The sequence below is a fragment of the Prorops nasuta genome, unplaced genomic scaffold (genome assembly GCF_024137725.1).
Source record: "Prorops nasuta isolate Cenicafe-Biocafe unplaced genomic scaffold, Cenicafe_Pnas_1.2 PNAS00005, whole genome shotgun sequence".
Classification (NCBI taxonomy): domain Eukaryota; kingdom Metazoa; phylum Arthropoda; class Insecta; order Hymenoptera; family Bethylidae; genus Prorops; species Prorops nasuta.
Window position 1 is genome coordinate 3,302,765 of NW_027116802.1, and position 22,218 is coordinate 3,324,982.

The following is a 22,218-nucleotide window of genomic DNA, read 5'->3' on the forward strand; positions in this document are numbered from 1 at the left end:
TATATCTGCAAAAGCACAATTCTCTCTACAAACGAAGAAAATACCAACACTACATTATTAAATCAAAAGCTTTTATGTAATAGATTTGAGTCGTGTTCTTTTTTCCGAGCAAATAATAAAGTGGACATATTAATCTTCTCTTCTCGCAGGCCTACGTTAACAAATGGGTCAATTCGTTCCCGAGGCTAAAGTAGGCTAAGTATCAGCTTGGGATCAAGCAACAGATTCTATGTAGCCATTTTAGGGATAAAGAAATTTCAACAAATGCCGGATGGATGCTAATAAAATTCTCTACAATGGACGATTATCTCAAACATTCGTCTTCCTTTCGACTCTTATTACGTTTTCTGTATCAGAAAAGGGCATAATCTTCCAGCTTGATATATCAATCCCATGTTTAATTCAGGGCTATAATTTCGTGACGAACCAATCCTTCTGCTACATCAAGCGATAAATTAGAAAATTCACAATTCCGAAAATCCGAGCTTGGATTCTCCAACAACAACGGAAATTGCCTAAAATTGAATCTTTCCATACGTAATTGCGCTGTTGTATTATTCAACGTGCGGCTACGTATTCCGCGACGGCTGTCGCGAATCTCAGGTTAGAATTCCGGAAGTCCCCAAGGTGGAAAATGACGGTTTGTCCAGGGGTGGGGGGCGATGTTTAATGCAAACTCATCGATTTGCTAAGCCCTCGCCATTTTTCTTGCTTGCCCGAGGCTCCTGGGAGGCCCGCGAAAGATCGCAGGGAAGATTCTATGAGCGATGATGCCTCGTAAAGCCAGATGTGTGTGGAATCGTCCCTGAGGAGACCACCATTCCCTACCTGGCTCGTCTCAGCACATCATTTTTCCTCCCCGATCCTTCGTGATACATCGCATCCAACCAAGACTCGCTTCTCTTTCTGATTAACCACATAATTTTGTCTAATCCACAAACATATATTTCCAAAATGCTCTGCGAATAAATCAATAATTCCTATATATAGTATATATATGGATCACCCGTTATAAAATCCTCGTTGAAAACATAACCCAGATCCCCCGCTTGTTAATCATTTGGGAATAATTACTTCATTATTCAAATTATATGTTGCCTTCTATCAGAAATAATTATATATCTATGAGTTTAATTATGATGTGCTACTCTTTTGTATCGAATTTGATGGGAACAAAGCGTTTGGTGGAAGAGAATAAAATGGGCACGCGATGTGTAATATCAATAAGCTTGGGAGAACAAACGCATGGATGTGGGGCGTGGAATATATACGCTAGAATCCAATTCCGAATTGTGCAGCTAGAAAATATTTTACGAACAGCTAAATGTAATATGTTTATAGAAGGGGAAGATTTGCCAGTCGTTGTCGGGCGTACGTAATCGCTTTAGCTGCAGTAAAGTCCGCGGACGGTTTGAGTCTTTCCGCAATACGGGGGAAAGAGTTTTGAAATCTCGGGAATCGACAGGAAAAATATTTACAAAGTGCAACGGTGCGATATTCCCTCTATCCGGATACATAAACAAGCCAAAAAATATATACCTGCGCGAATACACGATTGATTTAAACTTTCAAATCAAAATATATTTTTAGTTGAAGTTTCTGCTTGGATAAAAACTATGCACAACTATATGGAATTGTTGATAGTTTCGAGCATTGAAATGGGGTTTTACGTATGGGAAACGCGATTTTCTGAAATGGATGGTTGTCCGCAAAATGAGAATCGATGCAGCACATACAAAGTTTACCACACAGAGAAGGTAGAACTGCTTTGGGCGATTTCAGGGACAAAATCGGAATCTGACTCGGCAATGCAACATCCACAACGTTACTGTGGACTGAAAACGAAAAAGAATATCAGGACACAATGTGGCTCTGCGCGCGTCAGTTGGCAAGTGGAAAGAATTCCGGCTCCGGCTGCAAAAGTAACTAGTGCTTATGACGCTGGGAATATAACCTGGAAAGAAATTTGCGCGATAGCGAGTGTTGCTGACATTCCTTGAAAAAACTCGACCCACTCCCCCCCCCCCCCCCAAACCCTCTTTCCCCTACCCCATATGAAGTTAACTCCAAAGGTACACTAAAGTCTGTCAATATCGCTTCTCCATTAAAAATGGAGCTAGTCTCTTTTTGCTCGATGTTGCCTTGATTCTGCCGCTGCTGTGCCGCTGGAGAAAATTTTTCAGGTTATTCATATCACGTATTTAAAATGAATGCGCGTCGTTGTGGCCGATGAAAGTCAATGAAAAGTCACGCTATACTTTTTACCGTAGCTCCTCCAGCGTCGAAAAAGGAAGATTGATTCGCCTTACATTAGCGGGCGTCATTCACAACTCGTGGAGGGAAATTTTCGTATATTTCTCTGCGTTTAAATTGAACGCATGTCACCTCGGGTAACGGAAATCAATGTAGAAAAAAACCACTGCGAAAAGTTGATTTCGAGTGGAATGGTTAACAAAGCAGTAATAATAAGGTATTATGCGACAGAGATTGCTGCATTATATTTCTCTTGGATGTTGTACTAATAACAGCTGAGGATGCACGCGTGTTAGCTAAGAAATTATGTATCAAGTAGTGGCTTTAAGTATGATTGCTGCCACTTTTCTGTAGTGCGATGCTCGCTTTGAGGCGGAAAATGAGTAAATATAGGCGGCAGAAGGTTTAGCAGAGCCGTGTGGCAAGCCTCTTTGGAAAGCACCTTCGCTTTGCTGAACAGAGCTTTTTGCTCGTGACGATTCGTAGCGAACATTGAAAGGAATTCTTGCCTGAAAATATTCTGTCGAGTGCACTGAAAAAGTTTTAGTGGTGACTTTTCTTTCAAAAGAAGAAATTACTTGGCTAAATAATTATCTCGTGTACATCCAATGCTCGTTGTTCGTGAATAAAGTTCATGCCTTATTTGGGTAAAAAGCAAGGAGCAAGGTTATCACAGGGATATATACATTTAAGATCCGGAGCAGTTCCAGAATAAATAACAAATTATCTAAGCTACGGAGCATCGTTGTAGGATTTTTTTCGGCTCGTAAATAAGGCAGTGTCACCCGTTCATCCCCTCTCGCCCCGGTTTCCCATCTCCGGTATACGTGAATCCTTCACGGCTGTAAATCCTCCGGGAGGGGGGGGGGGGGTGAGGCTGGAAAGAAGAACGCTAGTTTCAGACCGCTACGGCTGTCAGTAGAACAAGACAGGTTGTTTGAGAGCTCCCTCTCAGTCGAAAAACTCCCATCGGCAAGAAAACGATTCATTGCCAATTGCTTGACAGTTTAGCTTGCGGTATAATTCAGCGAAATTAGTTGCTCCCTTTTAAATTCAAAGTGAACGTATATATACATGCATATATATGTTTACATACAGCCAACTCTTGAGTTTCATTGCCAAAAAACCATAGCCCGGTAAGATTCAAAGAAATATCTGGCAATCAATTCTGCTCTCTCAAAAATATTACCAGAAATAAAATTCTTCCTCTCAGTTTTTTTTCTTTCTAATTGATTTCGTCATATTTTGTGTTAAATTTGAGAGCTGAAAAAGATTTGATGTAATTGGAATCATCGATCAAGCTGTGGTACTTTTCTGGACAATTTCAGATAAAGAATACTTTTTTGAAATAGTCCGGCTCTAGCTAAGAAGAGATTTTCCCCTTAACTCGTCCTGGATTCAAAGGTCCCGTGCACCTTTTCCAGAATTCCAGACACTGGATCTACCATGTGATGTGCTTCTTGTAGTGCCAAGGCGCTTTTTCTACCCTTTTAAATAAAAAAGAAAGAGGGAAAAGAGAGTGGGTCAAGTAATTGTGCAACTCATATTTACTTGGAAGTATTCAGTAGCTTTTATCTTATTGCCTCTCCTTCAAAATTCCACCAGAAGCTAACTGAAAAACTTATTTTCGTCAATAATAATATGGTTATATTGTACAATGTGTAATGTGACTATTTTAATTAATATAAAAACACAGAAAGCGACACGTATATATATATATATATTATTTATTAAAAATATATACCAAATGTACAGTGCATGCACATTGACAAAGTGAGAAAAATCGTAAAAAGTTTCTAGGCGACATCGCGTATACCTATCGCGTGTGCTTAAATGCATCTTAAAGACTGGTAAGCAGCAGGAAAGCAAGTCGATCGGATTTACCATAAACTTACATTCAAAAGCTAAATGATATTGACTTTTCTGGCCGGTTTAACACTGCGTGTTACTCGTACATTTCACATTTTCCTCGCGTTTATCGAAATTGCCAGCAAGTATATATTATATGAATATCTCGCCTCGTAAGATCTTCTCACTTTGGATTATATGATTCGCTGTATTAGAAATTCTCTTTGATCTAGCAAAGCAATAGATTCTATTTGAGCATCAGAAAGGCTAGCATCCACTGAGTTAAGCCATGTGAGACCTGAACGTACGTAATATTATTATTCAACTGCCGAATATCACAAGAGACCATCTGTACAATTTCTTTGCAGTGTCCAAATCTCACATATATTGAGAAAAAATTATTTATATATTACCTTTATACAATCAAATGCCACTGTAAATGATCTATAAAAATAAGAGAAAAGCTGGAAATTTGTTGACCGGCGTAAGCGAGATGTATATCCCAATGGAGAAATAAAGAAAAATTGAGATAAATGTTAGAAAATAATGAAATAATTGGATGTCTGGCGTATCGTTGAAAGAATTTAAACTGCTTGGGATGTTATTGGAAAAAATGACTGTGAAGCATCTTGAAACGTGCTATCGTATATGTTGTAGTAAAGTTTATTAATGCATCTGGTCACGTTTCAACGATTTCTCTAAACAATTATAATTATTATTCCAGGCACGCAATAGCTCAGATCTTCCCCATCGCCGAATCCTAGTGAAAATCCATTGGGCAGAAGCTGGCTGATGTGAAGCAGATTAAAGTGTTATGCCCCATAAAGGAGAATATCAGAATTGGAAGAATTAAGTAACAACGGTATGGGAAAATAATCCCGTTACACGTCGTGTTACTTAATTAGCTGACAAAGTTGCTGATATTGAAACGAGTGGCTGAGCGTTATGCAAATAGCGCAGCAGAGCTTTATTCCAGGAGTTGTTTATGGCGACTTACTCAGGATATCTTATAGGATTGTTGACTCCTCGTAATACCTGTGTAATATCTACAACAGGCATGCCGAATGAAAACCAGTTAAATTCGTCATTTCCCCGCTTCCATAACGACTGTAAAAGATTCATCGTAACTTTCTGTAATTGCTTCACCATCAATCACTACGCGGCTTCAAATAAATAACAATTAAACTTTCAGCTCTCGTAATGCAAAATAGAATTTAACACTCGGAAGGTTAGACAAGTGGACCAATTGTACAAGTGCAGCCAATTACGAATCGGTATATATATATATATATATATATAGCATTGGGAGATTGAAAAAGGGATCGAAGAGAGGTTGATCGGTTGGAAAGGGGGTTGGTTGGGGAGTAAAATTGAAGTTTCTGCGTAGAAGCCGATAACGAGTGGCCGTATTAGTTAACCGGAAGTTATTAATCACAGATATCTTGGATAATATCAGAAATTTCGCAGGTGCTTCGAGTAGGACCAGCTGGATACTTCCGTATCAGCCTAGGTTATGTTAGATCCGATTATATCCCTTCTCCTTCCCTTCTTCTCGTAGGTTAAAGGACCGAACTACCGTGTTGCCACCAAATTTACGACACGCCCTGTTAACTGCAGAACTCATTTAGCGACGCCCCGCACGACCTGATTCGCAAAACCAAACACGATCCATTACTTCTTAATTTCCTTCCAGACGTATGAGCTAGATTAATGATATCTGTGCTATTATATGCAGTCTGACGTTTGCTCGCAAACACTAAATCCCTATTACGTGCTATTTGCTACCAAACGCGTGATTAATACTGCGAGCACTAACAAATTAAAATTCGATGTAACGTCAAAAAAGATTGAATTTTATCTTCTAGCTGAGAAATTTCGCAAATCTCAAGAATCAGCTTTTCTTTGAGGCTTCGTGCTAAGTCTGCGTAGTATATGTATAAAGACAGATAGCGAGCGAAGGAAAGTTTTTGGAAGAATGAGATTTTAGAAGCTTCTTGGTTTAACAGCTGCGAAGAAGCGAGGCTGGGCTAGGGGGCTTTTCCAAACTGTGTGTCGCAAGCGTTTAAGCTCCTTCCAGGAGAGGATCAATGCGTGAAAGAAACACATTCGCGGTAGAGAGAAAGAAAGGGAGAGAGACACACGGAGAGAAAGCAACAACATTTTTCATGCCTAAATCTTCAAATCTGAGATCCACCATTAAAATATAAATATGAATACGAATTTACATTTGAATCTGCTCCTCGAGGAATCCGTTTCGAATATTCGCCATATATGGGCTGTGAATAATGCGAATATTTCTCCAAATCTCTGTAAAAGCTTTTATAGGATAGTATTTGTTTTTATGTCAGCGCACCGCTTTTTCACTGACTAAAGAATATAATGTAGTCCCGAGAAATAAAATGAGATATCGAGAAAGTCTAGTCCATCGCGATGTCATTTATGGGCTCAAAGTAAATCGGTGCTTGGGTCGTATTACGTATGAAAGAAGATGGTCACTTTGTTGATACTATTGGTCGATCATTCGATATAAATACTTCGTAAATCACATCAATTAGTATCCTAGGAATACTATAATGTTATCGAGATTATCGAAAATCTAATTAATGCGACGCTATTAATCTAGGGTTGGTTACTCCATGTTTTTTTTCTGCTCGTCCAAATATAGAGACATCATTATTGTTACACATTGCAAGCAATTCAATTATGCTCAATAAGTACTAAATGAAATCATTGTACTGCATGGCATTACCGATTCAGAATTAGCCATGTGGATAATCCGTAAACGCTTATATTGAAAGCAGCATCAATTTATATTATTCCTTTAGAGTAGGTAGGATATTAGCTAGGCATGTAATAATATTAACACAATAATCGTTATGAATACATATAATTCCTTTTTTAATACTCTTTTACGGGGAAATTCGTTGGCCAATGAATCATGATTTATTACACTTTAGCAATATCACGAATTAAATTACAAGAAACGTGTAAAGAAGGCCAGAAGTTAATTTGACTTTTTGCAACAAAAATACTGAATGTATATATTATACGTATATAATAATATACTATAAATTGAATATTACAGTCGGCAAAAAATAATGTGGTGATCATATTATACAGTATATATAAATATATATATTTGAGAGGAATCGAGGTAAGATAAATGAAAGTGTAGAAAATCGCCCGGATTTTAGTCGAGTTGAAGCGTGGGGATGCAAAAGAAGATAGGAGGCTGTATAGGTGGAAGGGAAAGAGGAGAGAAGAGAGATGAGAGAGAATCCGTTTTTGTTGAACGGTGTGCTTCTCAGAGGGCGTTTAGCTCCCTTCGTGCACGAGCTTTCACGATTGTTTTCCCAAATGAAAGCTCCGGAAGACGGTGTGACGTAGGCCGACGGTAGGTGTAAAGGGATGGAGGAGAAGAAAACCGCTAGCGAAGTGTCCAGGGGATAAAGAGGGGTTAGTTACACTGCGTTTCATTGTTACCAAGCCAGACGTAATGGTATCTTTGCATCGCGTCCTCCGCACCGGAAGTTCAACCCGTTCGCACCGGAACTTTGCAGCTTACCTTCACCCTTGAAGGCTTTTTACGGCCTTTTGTGCGCCCGCTCATAGAATATAAACATAGATGCACAGGCCACAGTTCTATTTACCGACCATCATCCTTCTACCCAGACACGCATAAATTATTCCCAGACGTCTTACCTCAGCCATCCTTCCTACCGCTCGTATTTATCAACCCTCTGGAGCTCATCGTAAAATAAACATTTACCAAATTTTATGCCAACTCGCTAATAGGTTAAACAAATAATAATACATTCATTAAATGACTAATGTACGATAAAAGCAATTCAATAAAATTTAAATGCTTAGCATTAGAGATGTATATTACTGCATGCTGATCGATAAATATGGCAGGACCTCTCCATTCTCTTTTATTAATATGTATGTACTTGCGAACTTTACGAGAATTAAGCGATCGCGATTGGGCCAGCAAAAAGCGTCCTAATTTGAGATTTCCCGGCTCTATCTACGATCGACGGCCATTTCCGGGATCATGAATTGGGATTTTGCGATCGGGCCAACCGGTGCGTGATTCGACTTTCCAGCTTGATAACGATCCGGCGTTTATTTAGGTCCATTCCAATAAATTTGTTCGTATACAATGTGGTCCCGTGAATCCCAAACACGTATTCCATCCAAAAGATATCTATATTTTACTGTCTGCAAATAATATCGTATTCCTTGATATTTCTCTCTCTCTCTCTATATATATATTATATAAAACGGTCAAATTAAGGAAATTCCATATAGTCATCTGTAAGGGCGAAGAACGGTGCCTCCCCTCTCACCGCGCTCCTCTTAGTGTAACCGACAAACTGGACATATTTTGTTCACATTAACTGGATTACTTGCAAATATTCATTCGGTTATGCAAACTGAAATTTTGCATACCACTTCTAAGAGGTTTTAAAAAATAAGTTCAATAGTTCTTTATTCGTCTCATTGCACATTTTTACAATATTACACTCTACGTCGATCGATTGTGTTTGACTATATACGTTCTACAATATAGCCCGTGTATATAATCTACAAACATTGAAGTCGAATATTACTGAAATATGGTCGGCAAAAAATATCAGAAAAAATCAGGATGATTCGAATACACTACTGGAGTAACATATTCTCTTAATTCCACTTAATTCTCTGCATTTATGCGCGATTCATGAACCTTTGATATGAATCCTTAAATTACATTTGTTAGAGTAACAATAGAGGTAGAATTATTTTATTATTCCATGTATAGCAATTACATAATAATTTGCAGATGAGGTAGGCCACATTTGACTAAAATTCGACAAAGATGATATTAATGAGAAATTAGTGAGGACGAGTCGATTATAATGAACCTAACGATCATTTTCGCCAAGGTGTAAAAATTGGTCGGTACAGAACGACCCTTAGTACTGGCGTTCATTGATAATAATTGGATGAGCACCGTTGCCTTATCGCCTTTCGATAACCCAGATGGCACCGGTACCACCCTCACCAACCACCTTCGACCACTTCAGCCGTGGAAGAGTCATTACAAACACGATTTCGCTGGCCTCTTAAAAGCGTCGAGTGCTCGTTCAGCGCTTTCTTCCTTTACTCTCCCTCTTCTATTTATGCCCCTCCTCCCTACTTTACGCTTTTTATATCAACATTCTCTGATGAACTCAATCTTCAAAATACGAGCAATAACGATACCAGCATTCCTTCATTATTAATGGTCCATTGTCCAATCAATATCCAAGCGCATCGTTTATTATTTCATATCAGATTATTATTTCTTCATCATTTCTCTAAGCGCATCTAGATTACCAATTAAAGTGAAAAGCAAAATTTAAAAAGGTTCTTTGAGTTAAAGAACTTTTATAATATAGAGAGAGATACATTTTTAAATAATAGCTGTGAAGAATATGGTTCTAAAATTTATGCCTGTTTAATTTTACAAGTTAAAGTGAAAAAGGATTTTGTTAGAGGGAAATATATAGAGCATATAGATATATAGCTTTTAGCGACTTGTCAACATATTTGTAGGTTGAAAAGCCACAGCTGGGCTTTAAACCTTTAAGATGAAAAAGACATTATCAGATGACGATTATCGGGGTGAGATATGTTTTCCATAAGAAAGATAAAGGAAATTGCGAAGCTTCCACGTGAAGCTGACTAGCTTCGAAAATGAACCAGTCTCTCCATTCTCTCAGCAGCGCTGACTGGAAATTTTACAGGAGCAGCACAAGGTGATTGGATTTACTTCCTGAAGGAGGGCGCAGCTATAATAACGAACAAGGGCGTGATCTTTAAATAAAGGATCGTGTGTGAGAACGAAGGAGAAGAAGAGCAGGGGAAAAACTACCACTTGGAGAATTTTCACAGTGTCCTATCATACTTCTTCAGGTTTTACCCCTCAACTTCTTTGCTCTTTCATTTTCGAGATATTCAAACCACGCAAAAAACGTCTTATGATTATAAATGATTATTACGATTATCCATCGTGAATAAAGCGATTCTCTCCTCGCGTAAACCCAAGGATGAATAAATTATTGATCGAAGAACTTAAAATGGGCTATTGAACTTTGATAGCTGATTGTATTAAAAGTTGGAATGTTCGATGTAAATTGTTATTAACTTATTTATCGACGTTAAGTGAAATTATCGAATATTGAAGGAGTAATGCGTAATATTCATGAATAAGAGTCGAGCGAAGGATGGAGGGAGGAGATGGGAAAAAGTGTGATAAAGAGAAGCTATACGGTAGAGGACAAACGAGGGAAAGAGTACAGCAGGGAGATAACTGCGCGTATGTTTTAGCCTCTTTTGCCTCGGTAGCCATTGAATTGTCGCAAGCGAGGAGCGAATGAGAAGAGAGTTCGGTGGAACAAGTGCCTCGAGAAAAGAAGGGGCTGGGGTTGGGGGCGGAGTGGAATGTGATGAGGTAAAGAGATGTGGGGAGAAGGGGCGAATGGGATACGAAGTAGAGGGTGAGCCACGTAACGACTGCATTCAGTTTGAGTGCTTGCAATAGTCCGCGTTTTGTGACGACTTAACGGAACTTATATTGATATTTGAATGCCAAAACTTGTTGGAAGACAATTCAGAAATTACCAACCAATCGCGCCACAACCGGTATTCACTGCATCGACTAATTTACTAACGAGATTAACATAAATTTTACACAAGCGATGCAGTTAAAAATTAACAAATTGTTTATATAGCCGTTTTGAATTTCAACTTCAAACGTCCCGAATACTTTTTACGAAATGTAGCAATGTAAATAAGACACATTTTCTAGTATCTATAAAAATTGAAAGGTTCCGATCAATATCTAATATTCGCCATTTATGCATGTCAGGGCTAAAATGCAGTAATATTTGGAGTATGTCATTTATAAGTGCAGTATCTCACCGAAAACGCTTGCTCAAAGAAACACGTACAATGCGCGTCGTTCGTGTACAAAGATTTTGATTAATCACTTGTAATATCATTAAATTATAATTAAAGATGATTGGGCATTGTTGCAAAAAACTTGAAAAAAAGAAATAATTCTCAGTTACTTTTGCCATTGAATCTTTTTAGAATAAAATAATAGGTTTGTATGTTTTAAAGACTGTATAGTTATGATATAATCAAAGTTTTTCAAGTTTCCATGCGATTGTGTAGCCTTGCTTTTATATAACATTTGTAACAGCGCCCGCGTGAATAAAATCCTCAACTCTAACTACATATAACGCATGCAACTATAGGTGTATAGATTATAAATGCTTTTATATAATTTCAATTATGATAGATAGGTAGTGCATTAGTTTCTTCTGTATGTTTAGAAAATACCTGCAGTTATAAAATTATCTTGAGAATATTTTAAAAATTCTTACTATATATATATATATATATATATATTATCAGCCTACTGAGGTCCAGCATTCGCTTTAAACGTTTTTAATCGCCTCCCCCTATATTTACAATAATACATAACTTCTTAACTGATAAATACTAACCTTTAAAATTCGCATGCTTATCACAGATAGATCATAGTTTAGATTTCATTTAACTAACTGAAACCAAGGTCGTATAGATACGATTTTGCTTGAAAATTTCATCGAATAAGCACCGACGAGCCACAGCTAACTCAGAGTGGACTCCAAAAAGTAAAAATAAACGTATAGGTACAAGGATAAAAAACATTTGATAAATATTATTCTTTCGCGAAATGAAAAGGAAACTGTTAAATTATCATAGTAAAAATAGACGAGACGCGTATAGCATGAATTAGACAGGGATCGAAGCATTTGAAAGCATCTAGTCACTCTTTAATGTACGTATTATTTGCTTTTATTACAAATAAATTTTTTAAAATTAGTTAATGATACATGTTATTTCATAGATGTAATATGAATATATATTTTCTTTTAGCACACACACAAAAGCTAGTACACTAATTTCAGAAGTTGGAATTCATTATTTTTATTAAATATTTATATATGCAAACCTAGCTATTACACAAAACTATCTTGTTTTAAGTCAAGTAATATTTCATTGATCAAAGTAAATTTTTTCTTAGTTTATGACAGGTTTTCAAGATTAAATATCAGCATATATGTACCTTTATTATCTATGTAAACACGGAAAAGGTTTTTCAAAATTTTACAAATTATAAGCACTAACAATTAATCTAAAAATGAGTGACGAAAGGTTTATAGATAATGCATAGGAAAATCACAGTAGACAATCAACATAGTCATAAAAACTGGTTTAAAGATACAAGCACCGCGTAGACGGCAGGATGAAAATGACATGACGTTAGGCTTTGAGGCAAATAAAAAGACTTTTCTGTTCATTTCAAGAATTTTTCTCGTAATTGCCCGAAGTTATATGATCTTTGGTCAATCGCACTAATAATAACGTAATAGTCAAGAATGACTTGCGCACGTGTTATAAAACTTCTAGTCTACTCACTCGATCATAATATCTCATAATGGACTTACTTCAACCTCAGTGTTCCTTTACATACATACGTACACATATGAAGTAACATTGCGTAACCTACGCCACGATCTCCTCTTTGCCAAGTTTAAATTGGCAAGTTAAATGCCATTCTCATCTCTGCTGAACAACATTCTGGTCGCACGCTTATTTTAAAAGTGAGTTTTCTTTTTCTTTTACTACTGTCCAATTTACTAAATGCACCCTTTAATTTACATCATTCGTGTAATGAGAAGTAATCATTTCTCATTATGTCGAAATAATATGAAATATTTGGTAACGTTCTCCAAATATATGAAACATATTCGACAAGGAATTTAATCATAAAATTGGAAGATAAGACGAATCTAAATAAATATAGTATTTTTCAAATTTTATTCTTAAAGTATTTAAAAATCAAAATTGATAAGGCGGTTACATCAAACATCTTCAGGCTTATCGCGTACTCCAAACTTAATCAATGAAATAAAACAAGAATATAATCGAAAAGGGGATAGGGATTAAAAATTTGATCAGTTTATAGTTTGTCATGTGTAATTGGCAAAATCAGTTTATAAAATTAATAAAAATTTATACCACGCAATAGGGACTGTGGATACCAACAAACTGACAATGAGACGAGAATGTGTTAGTATATACTATATCAGTCAAACTATCGATCAATTTTCGCACTTTTTAGGGTGGCACTTTATATAAATACGTATATAGTTACACATGGCTACTTCGCTATCATTGTATTTGCTACACGATTCCTATAGCGATCGCGAAAGACGTCTGTGGATACTTTGAACAAAAATATCTATATTTTCAATAAATACTATAACTGTGTTAAAATTACGCAAATATAGTAAGAAACAATAAATCCGAGATTATTCAATTCACATATATTTTCGATCAGTTTTTAATAAATTAATAATCAAATTTCATAATCGATGTGATGAGAAATAATTCCGGACTAATTTTCATTGATTGAAAATAAAGAAAAGATGGATATTATCTGCAGTAATTGGATTCAAAGTATTACATTAACGATAATGAGACCAGACTGAAAATCCTTGAAGAACGATTTACTTTCACACGGTAGATACATACTTTATGATTCACGTAAGTCTGATTACGACTGGAATCTGTGAAAAAGATCGGACATTGTACGATACACTTTCAGCATTTGCTGTTGCTATACTCGGTTCAAAATAATAGGCACAACGCTTGGTATTGTGACGTAGCGCTGGAATGGACGTATCGTTGTGGAAGACATTGATGATTAAACGTGTCGTCAAGCGCTACTGTCAGTTATCTGCACTCTCGAGCTCCGGAAATACGCGTTTTGGGAGAGTTTTTCTACATCGTATATAAAGAATGGAAAGTGAATAAAGTATCAGTTCCTTTTCCGCGTGCTTTATTAACAGGTTACCAGCTACTATACGAGCGTCTGCCTTAATCGAATCTTCTACCAATTTTCAAATTTTCATTATCCACAGGTCAGTGCCAGATTGCATTGGATATCAAAACTAATCTGGTTCAGCAATATCATTTCGTGAAACGCGTTACCGATTTTTCCCCATTTGCCAAATTGCCTCCACGATCAATGCTAATAATACGAGAATTTAATTGTAGCTACTATATTATAATCGGCTTCCAATAAAACATCGTCGTCGTATTGAGTGATGCAATAACGTTATCTGCTTTAACACTCACTAAAATGTGGAATGATCAGTGAAATTCAATAGTAGGCCATATTGTTTAATAACCAGAGTTTCAGTGTTTATTGAATCATCTCACATCATTTTGAAAAAATCTTCACACAGAATAAGGAGAGAAAATAATATAGATATAAAGGTTTATTTGTGGTTTCAACTAGAATTATTTATCTGCATAATAGCAAACAAAAACAAAACAGTGGCTTTACATTTTACACTTGGTCCAGTAAGAGAATATCGTTGTCTCGCACAGGTGAACTGAATACTTCTCAAAATTAGCTTAGTTTATCAATATCACACAGTTTAATCAACTATTATATAACTAATCAGAGGTGATCTGCGTATTGAAAAGCGAAATACAATCAATAACTGGTGATGTTCTCTCGATGGAAAAAGTATATAGTAGTAAATGTCAAAATGTGAATCGTTTTTATTTAAAAAATTTAATATGTGAGTCTCTGTATGGCGTTTACGCTAGAATACAACTGGTTATTTATTTTAAACTTTTCTTCATATTGTAAACCATCCTATGTGCACAGAGACTGTCAAATACACAGTGATGAAAATGGTATCGTCGATTAGATTCGAAAAAGTAACATCTATATAATTCTCAATATGTTGGGAATAAAACTAAAAAAATTGAGATCTCGTATGAGTGCACGTATGTGTTTCCGAGTGCGCGTGTTAGTCGTGTGAGTGAGTGAGGGGTCAGGAGAAGTGCCATGGAAAAAAGAAGCCGCAATAAATCTCGTTGCGAACAATGAATTGGCGTATAAAGAATCGTTCCTTGACATTGAATGAAGATCTATCGAGAGAAATAGATTTCCTAACATTGCTCGAACAATAACCACCGCATTGACACGCTCCTTTATCTATTAATCCTACCCGACACGTAACTCTAGACTTTTAAAACCATTTTGCTAAATTAAAGCGATTTTTATTTTTTGGTTCCTATATATACCAAGATCATTAAATGTTATGCACCAGAAACTTTTAAACTCAACTATTAATAGTTTTGATTAATAATGCAGTAATTGAAAAATTATGCATAGAATGAACGTATAGAGTTTGCAAACATATGTTTTTTTCGTGGTTCAAAATAATAATCTGCGCGGTTATTTGAGAGCCCCTGCATTTATATTTATATATAGAAAAGACTGTTTAATATATAGCTTTGATATTGTGGTCTCGTTATACCAATAATCGTTGTAATATGATTGAATATTCTGTCCGGGCGAATTTAGTGAGTTTTAGTGAGAAAAGGCCCGGGGAAAAAGGTAGTTTGGAGTCTCGCTCGATTACTCCTCTAATTGAAACAGTGCTCTTCCCGGCTTCAGGAACATTCGCCGTGAATATCGACTAAGGAAAAGTAAAATGGCACGTAGAAGGGGTTTGAGGGAAAGAAAAGAAACCGCGATAAATCTTGGTGCGAACAATAAGTTAGCGTAAAGGATCGTTTCCCGCGTTTCCCGACATCGCGAGAAGAACAATGATTTGTCGAGGAAATTCTCCAATTCCGATTCCAATTCCAGAAATGGCCCTGGGGAAACCGGACTGGCTGAACAAGGATTTCGTCGAGAGGGTCCTAAGAAAGTCGGAAGCTGATGAGACGATCCGTGTGATCGATATATTTGTGAAGCCTGCAACAAGCAAGGGCGACAACTACACTAGCGATATGCTCAGGGTAACCGTGGAATTCTCACATCAGCAGGGAAAAAAGATGATCAAGGATAAAATTTCGATCATTATTAAAATAGCACCCATGGAGGAGGGAATAAGAAAAGATTTGGTGAGTTCGACTCTATTCGATCATATCTGCTCTCAAATAATAAAATAAAATACTTTGTATAAGATGGCAAACGATATTTTATGTGTATATAAAGAAAGATAATGAATATTCAGTCATTTATGATTTATAATATGCATCAAAATTTTGCAAACTGTTACCAAATCATGAAACCTCTAAACTCATATAGACAAAATGATTGAACAAAATTTTTGAGGTTGGGACGTCCAATCTTGTTGCATAAGAAAAGGTAGTGTTTCGACAGCATATGCATGTACATATATATACTTATGTCGTCGAGACACTACCGTGTCTATTGATAGGTTTTGTACAATAAAATATCAATCGTTTTCTTTTTTTTTTTACAATAAAAGTAACATTTAAAACAAAGCATAACATATAAATTTAACAGTATAACCTGTTTTCATATACATTTACACAATAATTTTATTTATTATACTCTTTAACTATAATAGCATATTCACAATATCGTTGGTTCTCTGGCCGTCACTATTCACGTAATGGTCATTAAAGGTAAAACTACAGCATATAACCTTGCAATTATAATTATGATACTATATTGTAGTTCAATAATGCAACCGAGCTTATAATTAGCATTATCTGTAAAGTAATTGTTTCTAGATTTCAAAATCTGGTATATTTGAGAACGAAATGCATATGATGACCTCAACTTTGGTGAAGATGAATGAACTATTGGCCCCTACCGGCATACGGTTGAGTTCACGTGCCTTATATATTCAAAGAGAAGAACCTGTGTTGCTAGTGCTGGAAGATCTAGCTCCCCTTGGATACTGCATGGCTGAGCGTACCTCTGGACTTGACTTGACTCACTGTTTACTTGCCATCAAAAACTTAGCGAGATTCCATGCCAGCACAGTAGCTGTCCTCGAGAAGGTAAAATAATTTTTGTTTCTTCTTCCGCGTAAATATCCAAAATGTCGATATGGCTAGAATGTTTAATTCTGTGTATTTAGACTACCGTAAGTTTGCTATACTGACGCTTTAGCTTATTAGAACATATTTTATACGCTCGAGTGCAATATGGTGTTGCATAATATTTTAACTAATTACAACAATATACGTCCAAATTTTGTACGTAGCTTTTGGTAATTATCATAAAGTACGTCAATTTTGTATACACGTGAAACAAGTTCGAAACTGCGAGACCAAGAGGGGGAAATCCAGAGATGCTGTCTGGCACGGAATAACCAAAGTTCAATATCCTTTATTATCCTTTATTGCCGCACGTGTTTCGAAGTCTGGAAGCGAATTTGCGAACAAATTTCTCGTATATGCACTCCGACGATCGGTATCATAGGAATTACCTGAAGGCAAACAGGCCACCGAGTTCCTCAAAGGAGAACTTTTTTATGATTCCAGGAGCCAAAACTGAAGGAAGTCTACAATATTGGTATATATTCCGAAAAACATCCACCTGAGATGCGAAAGTATTTCATCGAAAATGTCAAATTACTGTCGACAGAAATTTCCAAATGGCCTGAACTGGATCCAAAGTAAAAAATACGAAATAGCTCTTAAATAATAGAGAAACCTATTATATAATGCAAAGAGTACATATGTTTTATTTCACTCTGATAGATATTCAAGGAAATTAATAAAAATGGCAGACAACATTTACCTAAAAGGATGCGAAAATGTGACTGTCTCAGAAGACGAATTTAATGTGATCAATCACGGAGACTTTTGGGTGAACAACATGCTCTTCCGATACAGCGATGATGGAAAGCCGATCGATCATATTTTCGTGAGTACATTGCCGTGTTACCACAAAGCGTTCACCTTACACAACCATAAATGCTACATTAAACGACATCCATATATAACAGATAAATTAATTTCATTCAATCCACCTCTAAGCCTGTACATGCTTTCCGAATTAATAATTTCATCCAGAAATTATGCCATTTTAAATTCCATAAAATTCATTATGCTGCATATATGCGTGATTTACTATTTTCTATTTATTACATCGATCATTATTTATAAAGATTTTAATGATTTCTCATCCTTTTCTACTCGACCCTTCCAAACTTTTCAAGCGTCGAATGCTTCACTTTTCTCTTTCCCCACTTTTCACTTTCGATGAACATAATTATACATCAGAGTATGATAATTATGAGATGAGAGAGAAACACAGAGACCAAGTGGAAAGTTTCAAAGTTTCATCTGCCCGCTTATATCTCTCCGAAATTACGTATAAACTTTCATACTTGTTAAAAACGAATCCTATTATCTTACCACCTCGCTGCTGCCAACTCAGGCGATGACAATAGCCTTTAATATGGTAGCAATACAATCTTCGCTCTATTACAAGATGATCGTGCAAAGAAAAGTTCCTTTTTTCATTTAGCAAATAATTGCTCATTGACACATTATTGTAGAAACAGTTGATTTATCGCGAGTAATCTTTATTGATTGGAGGAAACATAAGATCAGACATTTCTGTTAGAATATAGATATTTTCGATGAAAGTCGATAGAGGCAATTTTCATTCTTACATTCTATCCAAGATCTGGAATACAGGAGAAATATCCATCTTGCTAAAGTGTTATGCATGAAGACAAGCAAATAAATCGGTTTTCACGGATTTGCCAGAAAATGGGGGGAGGGGAGGGGGTGTGAAAGAGGATACGTGTGTTAAAATTGCGACTCCACCACATCCATTTCGCGAGATTCTAGGGGTTGATACGGTTGCAGGGATAGATGAAAGAAATGGTAGGAAGGGGTTGTGACAAAGAGTCAGTCAGCCACGGAATGTCATGCAATATGAATAATGCAATAAATTCGATTCCACCGCACCCAGGTGAGACGAAGCCTGTCCCTACCCTCGCTCCTCTATCGATGACTTCCTAAACACGAGTTTTCTTCCTTGCCTGCATGGATTTCATTTCCAATTCAATGTCTTTGGATCGATCGTGACGGGAGCGATGTTGCAGGTGGATTTCCAGTTGCCGTTTTATGGCTCGCCAGCTATTGACCTGCAATACTTTTTCAACACCAGTCCTTCGCCGAAGGTGTATTCAGACCACAAGGAACACCTCATGCAAGAGTACCACAAGACCTTGATCAGCACCATGAAGCAGTTGAATTGCACGACTACACCTCCTACCCTCGATGAAATTCACAAACAAATGCGCAAAAGAGCTACACTAGGAATGATCGCTACCTTCACTATACTCCCTATCGTTCTAGTCGACAAGAGCGAAGCCAAGGATCTCGGCGAAATGATGGAAAATGGCACTTATACCAATCCTGGTTTGCAATCAAAAGCCTTCCGCACTGTATTCACCAAAAGGATTTCCGGTTTTGACCAACTGGGCCTCTTGGATTAACGCATTTCGTTTCTTTAAAATTTTAGGAGCTTCAAATGTACGAATATAATGAAAATATCGAAATGTCTATTCCACTTTTCAGCATCGTCACAAAAGCTTGCGGGAAATAACATTAAGGAGCTATTCGTTGTGAAGCAAGTCCATGTTTGACATTCCAAAGGCTCGCAAAAATATTTTGTCTTCATTTCTTAGGATATAAAGGGATTTTGGCAAGTTTTATGTTTCCCTGGACGCGAGGAGAGTTTCACAAGAGAGTTTAAGAAGCCCCGAGCCTCGGATGATAGATTAAAATTATTGATTGAAAATTGCAATTACGAAAAGTCGGAGCTGCACGAACTGCTTGAATGTACAAAATAGATAGCTCGTCAAACTTTTCGACAACTTCTTCGTCATAAAGTTATATATTGTTATACAGCATTGTCGATCGAATTTGTGATTTATCCTAGCGTAGATAATCCGAATAACGAAAAAATACAAGTAACATCTTAGAGAGATATTTTTGATCTAATAAAAGTAACCGCAACTAGAACAAACAAAGAATAGAACAATTTTGAATAGATTACATTGTGCATATTGCTTTATATACACGTTTGATAATTTCCTGCATTATAAAATCTAATCGCAGCATTGCTTCAATAATAATCCAGAATTTTATGTTATTAATATTATTTATATACAAAATTTTAATTTTTCATCAAATTCATTTTCGATTGACTCAATTGGAAAGAAAATATTATTATTTTAGATCAATTTCAACATAAAACATTGTCATATTACAGACAAAACATTTGGTATTTTTTAACCCTTAAAGTGTGCACACTTTATTAAAATTACATAAACAATATACTAGGTGTTTAATACACCTAAGGATATTGCAATTTCTATGCTGATATAGGTATGAGGTACATCTATTTACTAGAAAATTAATTAACTTTTTTATGACTACTTTAACCTTTAGACTGCCAACATTTTTTCATAGAAATAATGGTTCTTTTTTCTCAAAGATTTGTATAAATATAAACAACGCACACACATATGCAGTTAATACATTACCGAGATTACTGCAAAGCCATTATAGTGGCTTTATCGGTACACACACACACACACACACACAGCTTAAAGGTTAAAAAAAATAAATTTATATAAAGGTAATGAATTATCTATGACATTTTTAATGTAGCATAATGGGCTACTATACACAAATTTCACTATATACGTGTCAAATACCCATACGTCACTTTAAGGAATAAATCGACTAATAATGTATACTACGTCAAAAATATTACGAAAAAAGAAAAAAATAAAGAATACACACATATAAGTTTTAAAAGAATTGTTGAAAATGTTTTCAGTTTTTCATTTAGTTATTTAGCCCTTATTTATTTTAAAACTACGTATTGTCTTTGATTCTTCCAACAACGAAGTACCTAAATAGTGACTATAGTTGATAAATATAATCAAATCATTTGTAATAGTATAATTTTGATTTTCAATTCAACAGAACCTGTGTATTGGCTTTAGTGCGCGTTTATCTCATCTCTGCACACATGAAAGTGGCATGAAACAAATGATCGGATTAATCAGTAGGATTGTTATCTCTGATTCCTAAATAACCCTCTATTAATCTGACCACATGGGCTAAGCTGCTCTTCTACTTTGTACACGCCGCAACTTAGCTTGCGTCATCTAAGAAGACTGTGCGTATGTATAAATCTACTCCCGAACATGAATTAAACTAATAATTTATACTAAGTTACAACAAAATTAGGCAAAATGTGAACGAGTCAAATGGATAAATATACTATTTTAAAACTAATAAAAAATACATAAAGCCTAGCAAGAAAGTAAATAAAGCTTTGCAAACGTCATTTATCAAATGCAAAATCGTTTATAGCAAAATGATGTCTATGTTATAAAGATAAAGAAATATACCAACTGCTACCGTACTATTGAGAGTTAATAAACAATGGAAATTGAAGAAAAATACATAAATATACACTGCAGAATCGCGTAAAGCGTGAGCAATAAAATGATGGTGAACGGGAGATAAAGAGAGAGCACACGCGCTCTTCGAGATATTACACTTACTAGGTTATAGCTGAGGGTTGAAATGGGGTTAAAATAAGAGAAAATTGCATTAGAACGTTACACAGGCTTGTTTATGACCATTGTTCCTCTTCGTTTGGATAGGCTTGAGCTGCCTCCATTCCTTTCTCGCTCTTCCACGTTCGACTTCATACACCTCCTCCCCCTTTGTCTAGCAACTTCTTGAGTCAGTATTTCCGCGTGCCACCCAGGGAAATTATACGATGCACTTCCCGCTATGCGCCATCTCGTATCTTAGTACGCTGCATGCTTTCGGCAAAAAATACTCGAAAACTGGAGGAAAAAAATGTTCTCGGGCGATACCAGCGTGTTTCTCTTTCACTCCGCAAGATTTAAATTTTCGGAAACCAGCGGAATTCTCTAGCAATTTTACCTCTGGGTCAAGTCATTGTTTAGCACACCAGAAACTTTGTCAACCCTCGTAAGAAAAATCGCGCCTTTATATCCGTATATAAACAAGGTCATATAAATTTTCTCACTGAATGCTCCTCGGTCTGGGTGAGACATATAAAAGTGCAACCAGCACATCGTAAAAGTCTAGCTTGTTCGATTGACCTCAAATATGAAATATTTTTTTTTATTTAGTCCGTTTTAAACGAATTCTTAATTATTTACAGCTTAGAAGAGT

General features: G+C 36.2%; 2 protein-coding genes across 3 annotated transcripts in view; one reads left to right on the forward strand and one right to left on the reverse strand.

Annotated features, from left to right (window-relative positions):
• LOC136773509 (lachesin-like) overlaps nucleotides 1–22,218 on the reverse strand; it is a 111,771-nt gene that overhangs the window by 70,408 nt on the left and 19,145 nt on the right. The window lies entirely within an intron of this gene.
• On the forward strand, nucleotides 13,921–20,817 carry LOC136773975 (uncharacterized). Its single transcript, XM_066727999.1, has 6 exons — nucleotides 13,921–14,105; nucleotides 15,857–16,113; nucleotides 16,753–17,025; nucleotides 17,512–17,645; nucleotides 17,731–17,896; nucleotides 19,089–20,817. The coding sequence occupies exons 2-6, from the start codon at nucleotides 15,859–15,861 to the stop codon at nucleotides 19,482–19,484; spliced, it is 1,224 nt and encodes a 407-aa protein (XP_066584096.1). The 5' UTR covers nucleotides 13,921–14,105; nucleotides 15,857–15,858; the 3' UTR covers nucleotides 19,485–20,817.

Excerpts from the sequence above, each read along its gene's own strand:
- LOC136773975 (XM_066727999.1), top strand. The coding sequence starts at position 15,859 with ATGGCCCTGGGGAAACCGGACTGGCTGAACAAGGATTTCGTCGAGAGG. Across the intron at positions 17,646-17,730 it reads TGGCCTGAACTGGATCCAAA|ATATTCAAGGAAATTAATAA; the intron begins GTAAAAAATACG and ends TCACTCTGATAG. Across the intron at positions 17,897-19,088 it reads AGCCGATCGATCATATTTTC|GTGGATTTCCAGTTGCCGTT; the intron begins GTGAGTACATTG and ends GCGATGTTGCAG.